At 48.0% G+C, this 16,786-nt stretch overlaps 1 protein-coding gene across 23 annotated transcripts in view; it reads left to right on the top strand.

Moving 5' to 3' along the window:
• Git2 (GIT ArfGAP 2) overlaps positions 1-16,786 on the top strand; it is a 50,220-nt gene that overhangs the window by 13,224 nt on the left and 20,210 nt on the right. For 14 of the 23 annotated variants that reach the window (XM_076559957.1, XM_076559959.1, XM_076559961.1 and 11 more), the window contains exons 8-12: positions 11,196-11,241; positions 12,238-12,289; positions 15,163-15,235; positions 15,491-15,588; positions 16,480-16,591. In XM_076559957.1, coding sequence (XP_076416072.1) covers positions 11,196-11,241; positions 12,238-12,289; positions 15,163-15,235; positions 15,491-15,588; positions 16,480-16,591 — 381 coding nt within the window. The remainder of the gene's footprint in view (positions 1-11,195; positions 11,242-12,237; positions 12,290-15,162; positions 15,236-15,490; positions 15,589-16,479; positions 16,592-16,786) is intronic. The other 9 variants (XM_076559951.1, XM_076559965.1, XM_076559958.1 and 6 more) reach the window with 1 other exon arrangement.

Below are 16,786 nucleotides of genomic sequence, written 5' to 3'. Positions count from 1 at the left end.
GTACTTAGCTGTGTACCTTCAGCTGGTCTTAACTTTTTTTAAATAATTTTTTAGAGATAATATAATTACATCATCTCCCCCTTTCCTTTCCTCCCTTTGGTCCCTCCCATGTTCCCCTCACCTTGCTCTCCTTTGAATTCATGGCCTCTTTTTTCTTTAATTGTTGTTGCTATTGGTGGTGGTGGTGTATGTGTGTGTGTGTGTGTGTGTGCGCGTGCATGTATTATATATTCCTGAGTGCATGCATACAGTTTGTATTATGTTACTTGTACGTAGATTTGCGTGGTTGGCCATTTAGCCTTGGTTATATTGAAGTGCTCCCCTGGGGAAGAGTGATTGTTCTTCTCCCGGCAGTCTGGTTTCCTGTCATTCTCCGTGAAGAATTGAGCCTCATGAGCTTCCCCTTCCGTGTCAGCATGTCTGTTTTGGCTGTTCAGGCAGCCGTGCTGGTGAGACTTTATGGGTGTAACTTCTGGCATCTCTAGGAGACAGTCTCACGGTAAACTCCCGGTTCCTCGGGCTCGTACCACCTTTCTTCCCTCTTGCACGATGATCCCTGAGCCTTAGGTGCAAGAATTGTGATGTGGATGTATCTGTTGAGACTGGGCTCCACATGGCATTTCTGATTGGCTGGGGTTTTCTGCAGTGGTCTCCATCTGTTTCAAAGAGAAGTTTCCATCTGTTTCAAAGAGAAGTTTCCTTGAGGGATGAGGACTGTCCTTATCTGTGGGCATAAGGACAAATATTCAGAACATAGTTAGAAATGATGCTGGCTTAGTCAAGTGACAGTTGTAGGCTCTACAAGATCCAGGACTTGACTAGCTCTGGATAGTGGACTAAGTTTCCAGTACCAGGCATGAGTTCCCTGTTGTTGAGAGGATCCTGAGTCCAGTTAGAGAGCTGCTGGTTACTGTCGAGGTATGCTGCCCCCTCAGGCTTACCGTGCCGTACTGCGTGAGCACAGGCGCTCGTCAGAGGACACCTTGCATGATTCAGTTCTTTGCTTCCACCTTGTGGATTCTGCAGATAGAACTCAAGCCATCGGCCCCTGACGGCTTCGCTTACAGAACCATCTTGTCAACCTGAAATTTTAGTTTTTAAAACTACTTTCACTCTAGAGAAAGATCTGTTTCAAGAATCCCAGAGCGTAACTGAACCAGTGTTGAACGTGCACCACAGTTTGGAGCACTGTGGAGCTAGCAGCAGAGGAGCAGAGCCGAAGCCTTTCTTTTCTAGAAGAATCCAAGGATAGAAACAGTCGTTGGCTTTTCAGACCTCTTCTCTCGGCCGTTTATTCATTTTATTGTCACTTCATTACATGAAATTAATCTTTATCCTCTGGTAAGTCTTAAAATCCTTAAGTATCCCATGTTAATTGGGAGGGTAGTTCAGGTGAGACACCAGCTTACAGAGAGCGACAGTCCGTCTCACACAGTGTTCCAAACATCAGGTTCTACAGATTGCTCAGGTGTCTCAGAGTAGTTTCTCAGTGTGGACTTGACCTTTAATTGACCTTGTTTGTGAAATGGAGCAGGAGTCAGCAAACGATGGCTGAGCCCATGCAGCTGGGGACCAGTTTTGTCAAATAACATTTTATTGGAAGGCGGCTGTGCCTGCTGATGCTGTGCGGGCTGCTGTTGCAGCAGATAAGGACAAAGCCTCAAGCAGTGTCTGTTAACCCTGTGCATAAGGCATTTGCCAACTGGTAAAAAAATGTTAGTGGGGAGCACATACTGGGTAGGTGAGAGACAGACAGACAGAGAGACAGAGAGACCTAGGACAATCTGTAGGAGTCATTCTGTCCCACCATGTAGTTTCTGGGGATCAGATGTGGCGGCAGGTGCTTTTACCTGCTGAGCCGTCTTGTGGGCTCACGGTTTACCAACTCTTGATGCACAGTGTCCACGTAAATGTGTACAGTAGTTCCTCAGCCTGGCTGTGCAATGGAATTAAGAGCCATTCTGGGGCAAGGTGACAAGCATACTCTACCCCAGCTCTCCTGATGAATGGAGCTAAAGGCTAAGGACAGGATGCTCAGAGTAGCTCTGTAAAGTAAATGCTAGCTAAGAGTGACAGGACCTGAAGTCCCAGCAAGCTGGGGTGCCTTACTTTCACTTCTGATGGGGGCGCTTGGTGGCCTGTGAAATGCAGCTGCAGACATTTGAAATGAAAGGAGACTTAGGCAGACAGGAAGGGGATTCCTCTAGGTGATGTTATTTTTTCTGTTCTCTGTGGTCCCAGACTATGGGCAGGCGGCACAGACGGTGGCTTAGGTTCAGGCGCCTGAATGACTGGCCCTGCATGGGGGAGGGGGTCGCTTTTCCCCTGCTGCCTGCTCAGCAGGCGGAGCCCAACCCAAGCAGTAACACTTCCCATCGGTTTTGAAGAAGGCCCAGAGTCTCAAACACAATGTTTAGAATATCCTGATTCCATCCATAGTGACTTGGTGTATGAAGAGCCAAGAAAAACCTCAGGGGCTGTAAGGAGAAGCAGTCAGCAGATGCTGGGTGGGGCCAGCTGGTGGCCAGCAGGATCTGAGTGACCCTGTGACCCACCCACATGACAGAGGGAGATTCAGCTCCCACGAGTTTTCCTGTTGGAACTGTCAGAACACTTGAAACGAGCTAGTAAGACCATGCTCTGAAGGCAATGAACACTCTCAAAGACACATAAACAGAAGAACCTAGAAGGAATATTAGAATTGAAAATTATAGTAGCTAACAATCTCAAATTCAAATTAATAGGTTTAATACCAGACTGGAACTATTAGAAAAAATACATTGAAAATAGACAGCTAGGTAGTGACGTAGCTCAGTGGTAGAGGGTACCTGGCATGTGGGGGCTCTGGGCTCAGTCCCCAGCACAAGGAAAGGAGAGCCAGCAGCAACCTGCCTGGGGCCTGTGGGGAGTACTGGAAGGCTGGGGCCTGTGGGGAGTACTGGAAGGCTGGGGCCTGTGGGGAGCACTGGAAGGCTGGGGCTGGGGCGCTACACTGGCAGTGCTTGCTTTGCGAGCGTGAGACCTGTGCTTGTGTCTAGCAGGTGTCAGAAGCCAGGTACGTGGGACATGCCGGTAAGTCCCAGCACTGGGCACGCAGAGGAAGTAGGATCACGGAGGCTGGCTGGCCAGCGGGTCTGACCAGTCAGTGAGTCCCAGGTTTCAGTAAGAGACCTATCTCAAAAGATAAGGGTAGCATATACATATACATGTATGCATATAAAGTAATTAATGAAAAAAGAGTCCATGAATTTGAAAAAGCAGGGAGGCTTGTATGAGAGGGCTTAGATGGAAGAAAGTAAAGGGGGAAATGATGTAATTACAATCTTAAAAATAAATAATTTTTAAAAGGGCTGGAAGTGGGGTTCATACCTTTAAATCTCAGCACTTGGAGGCAAGACAGGAGAATCTCTGAGTTCCAGGACAACCTGGGCTGTTACAACAAGGAATCCTGTCTTGAAAAACCAACCAACCAACCAACAAAAAAACAAATTCCTGAAACCCCAAAGAAGGTGAAGGCAGAAGAGAACTGCACTTGAGACGCCGCATCCGATCCAACTACTGAAGCTGACGTCGAAGACCACACTCTAAACATCCAGAACACATTCACACATCAAGGTTGAATATCCTTTATCTGAAATGCCTAGGACCAGAGATGTTACAGGTTTCAGATTTTCCTTAAAAATATTTTGGAATATTTGCCATAGATTTCTGATGCAGAAATCTGAAGTGCCAAACGTTGTAAACATCCTCTTGTTTCCCTGATGCTCCTCGGAAGTCAAGGAGATGAAAAGGACATTAAACGTTATTGTTCAAAGAGCTGCCTGCCTGGGCCCCACAGCTGGTAAAGCCTTACCTAGAGCATGGAGACAAAGGAAACACATTGCAAGATGAAGAAAAACCAGAGACTTCACTGCTCTAACAGCAGCGCTAGAGAAGGAAGGGTCTTCGGGTCAGCGTGGACCCGAGGGCATCTTAGCACATCGGGATGAGGAGCTGCATGAGAAGTGCATGGTAGCAGAGGAGCCCGGCTGCAGATTTGCAGCTGACAGCGTGCTCTGCCATGCAGTGTCCAGCAGACTGGGTGTGTACTAGGCAGCTGCAGCAGGAATGAGAAGGGGGAAGAAATATAGTAGTGCCCTACATTCTGCTTGAGGTGGGAAGGTAACGCTTCTAAGTAGATTAAAAGGTATGGGTCAGGTTGGGGATGTAGCTCAGTGGTAGAGCGCTTGCTAGGCCCTGGGTTCGGTCCTCGGCTCTGGGAAAAAAGTATGGGTTGTGTAATCCTTAGCACAGACACAAGAAGAATAAAACGGTGTGATCAAAAAAGCCTAGAGATAGGGGCTGGAGAGATGGCTCAGAAGTCTAAGAGCACTGGCTGTTCTTCCAGAAGACCCAGGTTCAATTCCCAGCACCTGCTTGGTGGCTCCCAACCATCCGTAACTTCAGTTGCATGGGATCCAATGCCTTCTTCTGACCTTTGCATTCGGTGCACACAAATAGTACAACAGACATACATGCAAGCAAAACACCTGTGTGTGTGTGTGTGTGTGTGTGTGTGTGTGTGTGTGTGTGTGTGTACAAATCTTTTTAAAAGATTTTAGAGATAAATTGAAAAATGTTAAGTAGTACTCAAATAATTGAAAGATCTTTATTGAAAATACTAATAAAAAGAAAATAGGAAAAAAAACTGAAGCTCAAGAAAATAAGTGATAAAATGACATAAATCTAGACACAACCATACTTGCATTAAGTGTTAATGACCTAAACAGAGCATTTAGAAGCAGTGGTGGCAGGAAAGGGTTAAAAGCTGAGCTGTGTACTGTACAAGAAACCAGCTTCAATACCATGACTGGGTCATCACCAAAAGGTGTGAAACAACTTTGGAGCTGTGCCCACATGAGACTGCCTGTGGCCGTACCACCCTGAATGAACCAGATGTGATCTGAATAGGTCAGAGTGGACCTCAGAGCAGAGATAGAGGGGGACATGAGACAGTGACAGAATGTCAGCCTACACCAAGACGATGCAAGTCTGAACGTCTGTATGCGCAGCTGCAGCGCACGCTCCAAATCACATGCAGCAGGCGTTAATAGAACCAAAGGAGAGACGCCAAGGGGGCTCAGCAGGCAAGGGCCCTGGACAGCCCGAGTTCAAACCCCAGGACCCACCTGGTAGAAGGAGACAACTAATCCCCGGAAGTTGTCTTCTGACTTGCACGTTCACGCCTTGGCACACATGCACCCACATGTACACTTGCACAGCGTACTGAACCCAGTGGAGTTGAGAGGAAGATCAGAGGCACAGTCTTACCACAGACTCCACATACTGCTTTTGAAGTTCACCTTTAGCAAGGGAAGCCATGTTCTGAACAGTAGTATGCTCTAGCCCAGGCTGACTTTGCACTCACCAGAGTCCTCCTAGCCTAAATACTGGAATTACAGGTTTGTACTACCATGCCTGACTCAAAAGTACTTTCAACTAAATGAAAATAAAAATACAGTATCGAAACTTGTAGGGCCTGGTGGTGCATGCCGTTAATCCCAGCACCTGGGACATCTGTGAATCAAAGCCAGCTTAGTCTGTACTGTGAGTTCTAGGCCAGTCAGAGCTACATAGTAAGACCCTGTCTCAAAAACAGAAAGGGAGGGGGAGGTGGGGAGCCCGAGAGAGATGTTCATGGGGTATAGTTAAACAGTGTTTACAGGAGGTTTATTGCATTGAGTACTTGGATTTGAGAAGAAGGGAGCCCTCAAGTCAGTCTTCTCACAGAGGAGCTAGGGTGAGCATGGCTAGCCCAGCACAGGACTGTTACACCGAAAACAATGGGAAAATTAACATTACCGTGGCCAATGCTTCATAGAGATCAAGAAAATGGATAGAAGGAAGGCTATTCATGCCAGAAAGAAAACAAACAAAAACAACCAGACTACAGCAAGAAGGGTCTTACTAACAGCAGACAGTTAATGGCGAATGAAAAGCGGGAGTGGAGACTGTGACTCAGCGGCAGAAGAGGGATGTAGCTCAGTGGTAGAGCGCTTGCTAGGCCCTGGGTTCGGTCCTCGGCTCTGGGAAAAAAGTATGGGTCATGTAATCCTTAGCACAGACACAAGAAGAATAAAACGGTGTGATCAAAAAAGCCTAGAGATAGGGGCTGGAGAGATGGCTCAGAAGTTTAAGAGCACTGGCTGTTCTTCCAGAGCACCCAGGTTCAATTCCCAGGAGAATGAGAAATACCTTTCATCTTTCTTAGCCATCAAGTATCAAGAAGGGGGGGAGTAGTGGGGGGGTGGCGGAGGGTGAGGGGACTCACTTCATGACTCTGATATAATCTTTCCAGCAGGAGTTCCCTTTCTGTGACTGGATAAACTGATAGGCCAGAAACTGGGGGGCGGGGGGGGGGGCATGCGTACAAGGCTCTGTGCTGATCCCCGGCACTACAAACAACAGTAGGAAGATATTACAACCGTGCACATAAATATGACCACTTAGATCAGATGCACTAATCCTTTCAAAGCCCGAGAAAAAGGAGAATATAAATAAATAAGGTTTGTTTTGTTTGTTTTTTCTTTTTGAGACAAGGTTTTGTGCTCACTTCAGCAGCACGTTTACTAAAATTGGAACAAGACAGGGTTTCTCTGTAACTTAAACTCTCTCTGTAGACCGGGCTGGCCTCGAACTCACAGAGATCCACTGCCTCTGTCTCCTGAGTGCTGGGACTAAAGGCGTGCACCACCACTGCCCAGCCAAATACATAATCTTACATGTATGTTCATATACACACTCACATTCCTCCCCAGCCCTTCTGCAGTGCTGAGGACCAACCCTGGGGTCAGGTTTCATGCATGCTAGGCAAACACTCGACTGCTCGGCCGAGCTCCCAGCCCTGTGAAACTGTGTTTTTCAAGAATTTGAATTTATACCTCAGCATATCCCCTTAAAGAAACTGTCAGGTCCAAAAACTAGGAAGCGGGCTGCAGAGAAGGCTCAGCAGTTGAGCTCACCAGCTAAGAACACTGCTGCTCTTGCAGAGGACCCACAAGTGAGCTCACATCCATCTGAAGCTCCAGTTCACAGCATCTGGCACTGTCTTCTGACCTTGGCCACACAGCTACACACATGGAACCCAGACATACTTGCAGGCAAAACACTCATATCCACAAAGTTTTAAAAAATCTTTTTAAAAAAGAAAATCAGTTAATGTAGTTCAGGCCATTGATGAACTAAAAGGCAAAGACACAGTTGTCAGCGGGTATAGACCAGGCCTTTGGCCAAATTCAACATCCATTCATAATTTAGAAAAGAGTTAGCCAACTAGAAACAGATGGGGCTGCTGAACTGGATCCTGGCTGCTGCACCCGAGAACCAGCTGCTGTCCTGGGGCCGGGGTCCGCTCTCACCACTCCTACTCAGCGAGGTTCCAGAAACTCTACCTCCCATGGAGATTGAAAAGGGAAGAAATAAAACTTTCCCCACTCAAATGAGATAATATATATCTATATGGAAAAATCCCAAGGAACCTACAAGAAAATTCCTAAAACTAAGAGTGTAGGAAGATCCTAGAATAAAATCAACAGCTCCAAATCTTATTTCCTTCATTACTCAGTGCAAATGTACGTGGTATTGCCACATAGGGATGCTGCACTCCATGTGCACCAAAACTTTACACCAGAATAATCCAGGCAGAGATCTAAGACCTACAGCTGTAAACTAAGGAGGGAGGGGTCTTGGGATGCTGGTTTACAGTTCTCGGATTTCGTTCTGTTACATTCATAATCTGTGCCTCGTCAGAAGTCGTCACCCTCTCTCCTGCTGTGTTCTCTGAGTGGCTCTCACCCTGTCCTGCGCGTCTGTCGTCAAGGTCATGCAGTCCTCTGCTGGGCCCCCCCGCTAGTCCTGACCACAGGTGTGCACCATCACACCCAGCCTTGAAACCAAAAGCTCCTGCTCTCAAAAACTAGAGAGTGAAAAGATGAGCCGGATACTGGGAGGAAGTCTTTGGAAATCACATTTGCTTCTCCTTCCTTCCTTCCTCCTTCCCTCCCTCCCTCCCTTCCTACCTCCCTCCCTTCCTTCCTTCTTTCTTTGGGGCGCAGGGGGAAGGTTCAAGACAGGGTTTTTCTGTGTAGCCCTAGCCATCCTGGAACTCGCTCTGTAGACCAGGCTGGCCTCAAACTTAGGGAACCGCCTGCCTCTGCCTCCCGAGTGCTGAGATTAAAGGCACAGCACGTGCCACCATCACTGGGCTTGTAAATCACATTTTTGATAAGAATGTGCATCAAGAACATTTAAAAACTAAAGTTCAGCCTGGGCAGTGCTGGGCACAACAGATCTGCAGCACCAGCAGTGGGCAGCTGAGGAAGGATTGTGTCTTCTTCTTTATTCTTCTCTCATACAGGATATCCTTGTATCAGGCTTTCTTGGACCGTCAGCCAGTTCCCAGATCATGGCACGGAGACTTACTATTGGTTACAAATGCTCAATCTTATCTTAGGCTTGTCCCACTAGCTCTTATAACTTAAACTAACCTGTTTCTCATCTACGCTTTGCTTTGGGGCTTTTTACATTTCATTCTGTATGTCCTATGCTATGGCTTCCTGGCTGGCCCCAGGCCTCTCCCTCTCTTACTCCCTCATTCTCTGTTTTCTGAAGCCTAGAGTCCTACCTATTCTCTCTGCCCGCCAGCCCCACCTCTCCCTCTCCTGCCTAGCTCTTGGCTGTTCAGCTTTTTATTAGACCAATCAGGTGCTTTAGGCAGGCAGAGCGACACATCTTTACATCATTAAGCAAATGCAGCATAAACAAACGCAACACATCTTTACATAGTTAAAGTGATATTCTGCAACATAAAGGTAACACATCTTTATCTAAAGTAATATTCTATTCCACAATGCTGACTGCAGTTTCCTCTCCCTCCACTCTTCCCATCTTCCTGCAGCCTTCCCTTTCCCCCAGAAAGGAGCAGGCCTCTGAGGGATATCGAGTTAACATGGGGTAATAAGATGCAATAAGACCAGGCACAAACCCTCATCTCAGGACTAGGCGAGGAAACCCAATAGGAGGAAAAGAGTTTTAAGAGCAGGCACACAAGTCTGAGACAGCCCCACTGTTAGGAGTACCACAAAAACACCAAGCTAATGATCATAATATACATGCAGAGGCTCTGTGATTGTCACTTTGGACTGAGCCCCTATGAGCCCTGCTTAGTTGATTCTGTGGGACATGTTCTTGTGGTGTCTTCAGCCCCTCTGGCTCCTACAGTTCTTCCTTCCCCACTTCTGGTGGATTCCCCAAGCTCCAAGGGCAGGGACCTGATGAGATCTCCAATTTAGGCTCTCTCTTTGCCTAATGCTTGTGGGTCTCTGAGGACAATTGGGCTAGGCACTGATCTGGTTCTCGCCCATACTCCTCCCACATACTCCTGCTATAAGAAGTTTGAGTGCTTGACTGCCCATAAGAGGAGCCAGCAGTGACAGCTAAGACTCTTCATCTCTTGAGACGGAGTCAAAGAATGTAGTCATATTTCTTCGGAAGAATCATTTCTTTTTCATATTTTTGAAAACAGGATCTTGACTGGGTGGTGATGGTGTATACCTTTAATCTCAGCATGTGGGAGGCAGAAGCAGAAGGGTCTCGTGAGTTCCAGGCCATCTAGGACTACACAGTAGACCCTGTCTAAAAGAGGGTGAGGGTGGAAGCAATAGGGAGATGGCTCAGTAGTTGAGATCATTTGCTGCTTTTGCAGAGGGCCTGGGTTCCATTCCCAGTGCCCACATGTTGGCTCACAACTGCCTACAACTCCAGTTCCAGGAGATCTATTGACCTTTTAGGCTCTGTGGGCACAAGGCACTCTTGTGGTATGCAGGAAAAACATGTATGCACATTAAAATAAAAATTTAAAAATTTGAAGAAGAAATGAAGCAAGAGCTCATTAACTTAGGCTGGTCTCTAATTTGCTATGTGAACTGATGGTCAGCGTAAGGGCTGGGGTTATAGACATGCAATACCATGCCTGTGTGTGTGCGCAAGTGTGTGTACACGTGGGCCAGCGTTCTGGAGTCAGTTCTCTCTCTCCACTTTGTTGAGCCAGAGTCTTTCTTGTCTCTGCACTGTACGCCAGCCTAGCTGGCCCGTGAGCTTCCAGGAGTCTCTCCTCTCCCACCTCCTTGCAGGCGTGCACGCTGCGTGCGTGCCTGCGTGCATGCATGGGTGCCACTGCCATCAGCATCTGAGGCCGGGCTTGTCAGGCTTTCACAGCTAGACGTTTTACTTACTGAGCCAACTCCTTGGGCTCTGGGCCGTTTCCTACACTCGAGTTCAAGACTATCTCCTAAAGATGAAAGAGAAACACAGAACTTGAAGACAGTGTCTAAACGGCAAAAGACGAAGGAACAACAAACACCGAGCACGCGGGTGTAGGTCACGAGCCGTTTCACAAGTGCAGATGAACACCGCAGTGTGATGCAGTGTTTGTCTTTAGCAGACGTGGTCTTGCTGCGGTGGACCTCAGACTCGCAGGCCCTCTGCCCAGCTCCCGTTGTGCTGCAGGTGCGGCACGTGCCACCACTCTGTGCTGTTCAGAATACAGAGCAGCAGAGCTGCCAGAGGAATGGCACCTCCCTCCCAAGTGAGACACACATCACCGTGTGCCCCCACTCCAGGCACTGCCTAAGAGGGTAACTGAGTGTCCACAAAAACCGCATAGGTTCTTATAGTGGTTTTGTTCATTGGAATGCAAATCATTGTTCTAGAATCTGGGTTAGGGCAGAGTCCCTCCCTCAGCAGATGGCAAGGTGGAGCCGCGCTGGATCTGCATGCAAAGCACACCTGCTCCAGCCCTGGCTGTTTGCCGCTGATTGTCTCATTGAACCTCTCCCAGACTTGGGGCAGCTCTGCCATCTGCCACCCAGAGCCAACAGCCTGCTCTGAGCTAACCCGGCTCCCTCAGCATTTTTCTTTTGGTTGTTCTAGGGGTGAGTTAATCAGTTGCAAGGATTGGGGTGAGCACAGGTTCTCTGCCCGGTGATGTCTGGAACCGGACAGGTTTCAGGGAGCTCGTAGCCAGTCTCAGAACTTCGGTTTCCCCACGTGATACACGATTATGAAAACTGACTCATTGGAAAACTGAAAATAAAAATGGTGGCACTCCTCTCTATACCTCAATATTGAGATGAGCAAAACTTTGGTTTCTGTTTCAGATCACAAAAACGGACAGCACTTTATAATTCCTCAAATGGCAGACAGGTAAGGACCGGTCCAGTTTATCTGCCCAGCATTGCCCTGGTTTGCAGTATGTCAGTGTGTTGTTATATTTTGTGTTTAACAGAGCCCATACATTTTTCTCTTTTATGGCTATACACTTTGGAAATAAGACGGCTGTAAGTAAACCACCGTGTGAAACTGCACTTGGCAAGAGCACAGATCACAGATACACTAAGAAGGAGTTGGGGCCAGGGGTGCTGCCACTAGTTTGGCCAGTTGTCCTGGTATTTTGTGTTCCTAGGTTATATCTACAGATGTTTCTGTGTCAGAAGAGATGAATATTCCTGGTCTCTAACAGGGGTTGGCAAACTATTTTGTCAAGGGCCGGGAAATGTTAAGCTCTGTGAGCTGTGAGTGTCAGAGCTGTCAGTTTGTCCTCCAGAGAGTATCAGAGGGCACTTAAGATAATGGGCCAGGTACTGAGACTCGAGTGTTTAGATCTTGAGAAATGAATGTTCTTTTTCCTTCTCTACCCAAAATGTGTAAAGATAGAAAGCCATCCTTAGTTCATGAGCTAAGAAAATGCCCTAGCCCGCTGCCCCCACCTGTAAGGTGAGATGACGTCACGGCCGTGGCAGTGACCCTGCAGCCCTGGGCCGGTGCTGCCAGAGGGCAGGCGTCACTGCTGTTCTGCTGTGCTCCTGTCTTCCCGGTTTTCTGTTTCCCCTCTGTTTTCCTTTTTACCTTGCCTTTTTTTTCCCCTTTGTGCTGTGGATAGAACTCAGTGGCTTACATATTAGACAGATACTTTACCACTGAGCCATACCCCAGGGCCTAGAGATGAACCCACAGTAGCCTTTGTCATCCAGTTGTGGGCCAGTGCCAGATTGTCTCAGCCTCTTCAGTGACTCCTCGGCTACAGAATGCTTGGTTCTGACAGTTCCATGAACCGTAGTATTTTCATCCCTTGGGTGTCTTAATCTTGTAGAGAGTTCACACTTGTAGTTCCTTACTTAATGGTTTTGTGCATTTCCTCAGCAGCCTGGATGTGTCTGAGTTGGCAAAAGCTGCCAAGAAGAAGCTTCAGTCTGTGAGTATCTCTTCCTGGTGGACCCCAGCATGGACACCCTGCTGGTCCCTAGTGTCGGTCTGAGTTGCCTGTTGTATCTGATGACTATTGCATTAGAGGTAGGCTGGCAGGTCTGTGTAGAGCAATGAAGACCAAAAGCACTTGAGCATTTCCAGTCCACTGACTGCTTCACACAATCCATGTTCTTCTCTGTCGGGTTAAAAATGCAGCCCCTGCCTGTGGTAGTGGGATGTTGTTTTCTGCCAGAGTTCTGGGTATTTCTCAGGGTGAGTAGGGTACCCTTCCGTGGCATCTCTTACGTTCGTCCCATGGGATACTGCGGAATAGCAATAGCTGATGCTGCCAGGGCATCGAGTCTGGTACATTATCCATGGAGCGGTACGGCTCTTGCCCATCGTATGCCATTCCTCAGAGCTTTTTAAATTTACACTTGTGAAGCTGATGGTCTGGACCCATGTGTCTGCCCAGGCCTGTCGGGCACACTCACCTCTGTGTGAAGAGGCCCTGGGAGAGAGGCTTGCCTTTGTCAGGCTTTCCCACAAAGCCTCGCCAGGTGCTTATTGGTCCCCTTGTGAGATTTCATGCCTCATTTCTTCTCCATGCTCCCTGCATCAGAACCAAGATCCCTTGCTTCTTTTAGTCACCTTTAAGTACCCTTCAGCACAGTGTCACTTCCCGTCCAGTTAGGTGTACATGCGTTGTTGGGGTGGCTCTGTGAATTAGCTCTCGGAAGCCAAAAGCAGCTGCCTTGGCGCCTTGCTCCAGGACTCTCTGGCCTGTGTGTTTGCCTTCCTAGTTCCCATCTCTCTTAGCACTTACGGAGCCTGAACACCTCCATGGTGTAGGCAAAGCCCAACTTCCCTGATTTGTGATTTTCCCCTTCTTCCCCTTTTCACAAGAGACTCTTTTAGAGCCTCATACGGTATCATTAAGTATCACATAAAGTAAATTATCCTTACTAGTATTTAACTGTATTGTGAAATAAATGTGTTTTATGCAATTTGTTTGGTGTCTCTGTGTTCTGTATCTGCACTTTGTGTGTTTGTGTGTTTTAATGCCTTTCTTAAATTAAGGAGGCCGTATAGTAAGATAAATGAGATGTCAAGCTTTCAAGGCAGGATGGGAGTGTGTGCTTTCCTTTAGTTACTGGTCATCTGTAAGCAAACTTGTGTTATACACAACAGACAGAGAGACTCCTTCTGACTCTGTTGGCTGGGCTGGATGCCACAGAAAACCTGAGCTTGTCTGTAATATCTAACATGGGACAGGCATTAAATAAATACCTTGGACAGAGTTTAATATGCTCTCCAGACCTTAGGCTGTATGTCAGGCTCAGCGGCCGGGCCCCCCCTCAGCCCTGCAGCAGAGAACCTCCCCTCCAGCAGGGGTGCTGGGAAAGAGAGCATCCAGGGTCTGCTGCTCATAGGTGGCTGCTCTCACCAGTGCCAGGGTGTGTCGCCCCATCACCTTTCTCCTCCATACACCTTCTCTTCTCTCTTCTTCTTTCATTCCTTCCCTCCCTCCCTGTGTCTGTCTCATACTCACTTTCCTCCCTGTGAAAAACTGAGAGAAATATAACAAAACCAATGTATTCTTAAATTATTAAATGTTAACATTTTGAAGTCTTAAGGCCAGTGATGTCTGTTCCGCAATTTCCTTGTCTGTAAAATGGGACAATAGTAAGTTCTGTCTTCACTGATGGTATTAAATAGCTGTGTGGGCCATGTTGCCATTAGTGATAACAAAACAGTTTGCAGTCCAGTCCTTGAAGGTGGGAACTGGATGATTCTCAAGTATGTTCGAGCTCCCAGACTTGCTCATATTCCCCAGCAAGGTTCTTGGGGGTGGGGGTGGGGTTATTTAGAACAATTGGTGTAATGTGAGTACAATAGAAAAATGGAAAGGCTGATGGACTGATGTGCTCGTCCTCAGTCATCTCTCTCTGTGAGCTCAGGCTCAGCATTTTGGTATATTTCCTTCAGTTTTTATTTCCTATTGGTACCTATTTGTATCTTTTTTTCTTCTTCTGGAAATTGTATACCAGAATTTCATACCCTGCTTTTTTTTTTACCCAGTGGGTATCAGGCATTTCCTGTGTTCCTCTGGGGTCTCTGTAGCCAGGGGTTTTTTGTTTTGTTTTGTTTTTTAATTGTTGAATAAAAGACTTCCAAGTTCATCCAAGTGGATGTCCCTCCAGATGTCAGGAACAGAGTGGCAGTGTGACAAATTCAGCATCTACCCTCAGAGCACAAAACAGTCAGCAAAGAAATCACAGCTGCTGGGTGTCAGGCTGAGCCAGAAGAGCCAGAACCTGGCTGGGCTTCTTGACTCAGTTGGGAAGACCTTGATGGTCCTCCCCGTTCCTGGCTGCTGCCAGCGAGGACCTTGGTCTGTGGGATTGTGTTGTAAGCTGCACCCCACAGTGCCCTCGTGAGCCACATTGTGCTTTGCTTGGTGAAGAGACTCAGCTCTGGGGTTGAAAATCAGCAGGAAACCTAGCTGAGAAGTGTCGTGCGGCCCCATACTTACCCACTCCCGACAGTGGCTCTGGTCTAGAGCCTCACCTCTGCCACGGCGACCCATCAGCTGCCCTCCTCACCTCAGCTTTTCTCTTCTTTCTCCTGCCAGGGTTTAGGGTCCCTTCCTTTTGGGAGAGCAGAGATTAGGGTGCTGACTGGCACAGTGAGATCGGAGTGGTCACCCGTCAGCCACCGCTTGGTAGCCTGTGGTAGAGCAGGCAGAGAAGTGCTAACGGCGGCGGCATTCACTAGGCTCTGGCTTTGAGCGAGACATTGGAGAGAGGGTGACCCCACCACAGGCATCCTCCTGGTGTTAACTCGTGTCCCTTGTGTCCCTGATATGCTTACTTTCAGCTAAGTAATCATTTGTTTGAAGAACTTGCCATGGATGTGTACGATGAAGTTGACAGGCGAGAGACCGATGCAGGTGACTTACCACGCGGCTTTCTCTGCTAAGCTTCTGCTCTCCTTGGGCGGTGGCAAGCTGCCAGCCTGTGTTTTACTTGCCCGGTTGCTGCTGCCCTCCTAGCCCGTGTGTTGACGTGTACTTGTGTGTGTGTTGGCTTTGGAGTGTGCTTCCCCAAGTCTCCCTCGTAGCGTGCGAGCCGTGCCTCCCCGCGGAGCTGTGGCAGGCACTGCAGGTGTGATGAGATTCTGTCTCTGGCTCTTTTCCTCTGGCTAGTCTGGCTCGCCACGCAAAACCACAGCACCCTGGTAACCGAGACAACCGTCGTCCCCTTTCTTCCGGTCAATCCTGAGTACTCCTCAACACGAAACCAGGCAAGTGGCCCAGTGTGAAAAGTTCATATTATTTGGGAAATGGCTGATGTCACGGTAGTTAGTGTCCTGTGTACACGTGAACAGACAACTTGAGAATGGATAAAAGCAGATATGGACAGAAAGACATGAAAGGAACATGGTAACAGATAGTAAAGGACACTGGCTGGCGGTGGGGTGTGACGGGCTGTGCTGCTGCTGACAAGACTGTGAGCGGCTGCGGGTGACAGACACACGGGTGCGACCTCAGTGCTCAGGAGGCTGGGACCGGGACCTCCAGCTTGAAGCCAGCCTGGGTCCATAGCAAGAGCGTGACAGATGGGGAGAGCAGTGGGAAGGGAAGGAGGAAGACTGTTTACTGATGTGTCAGAAGCCTCCAGTGTAGTGAGTCCTTGTACAAAGGAATCCTCGTTTAAGAATATTCCCCAAAAAATGGGAGCAGATTTATCCATATGTGTTGTCTGTAACAATAGAACATTCAAGGGAGCCTCACTCTGACAGAGGAGTGAGAAAATGAGGAGAGGGTTTTAGTTCCCACTGACGACTGTCTGAAGGGATGGAGCCCACATCCACACTCGAACCTTATCTTGAAATTTGGAGATTTCCCTCCAGATTCACTGTTCACTCACCTCAAAGTTAAATCATTGATAATAGAGCTACGTTTTTATATTCTGATAGTGCTGGAAATGGAACCCAGGGCCTCGTGTGCTAGTCAGGTGTCCAGCAATGATCTGTACCTCCTACCAGAACTATTTTATTTTGACTCAACAGCAGATGTTGGTATTAATGGGAGAATGCTGGTGACCGAGTGAATGCGATCAAGCCAGTCTGTCAGTGTGGAGCACTTGCTGTCTCTGTCCACACTCACATTTTTCCATTGTTTTCTCCCCCTAGGGCAGACAGAAATTAGCTCGGTTTAATGCCCATGAATTTGCTACGCTGGTCATCGACATCCTCAGTGACGCCAAGAGGAGACAGCAAGGCAGTCCTCTGTCCAGGTCAAAAGGCAAGTGTCCAGCTCTGAGTGTGCCTGGGCCGTCTAAGACATGGTTGAGTCCAGAGCCGGGGTCATGGATAGTCATAAACGTAGCCTAGCCATCCTGAGGGTTTCATTGCTAATTTATTGTGGTAGGAAGGCACCTGTTGGAGCTCTGATGAACAAAGAATACTTCAGAATTATCAAGGGTTACTCAGATTTATC

The sequence above is a fragment of the Peromyscus maniculatus genome, chromosome 23 (assembly GCF_049852395.1).
Source record: "Peromyscus maniculatus bairdii isolate BWxNUB_F1_BW_parent chromosome 23, HU_Pman_BW_mat_3.1, whole genome shotgun sequence".
NCBI lineage: Eukaryota > Metazoa > Chordata > Mammalia > Rodentia > Cricetidae > Peromyscus > Peromyscus maniculatus.
This window is presented reverse-complemented; position numbering and strand designations above follow the sequence as displayed.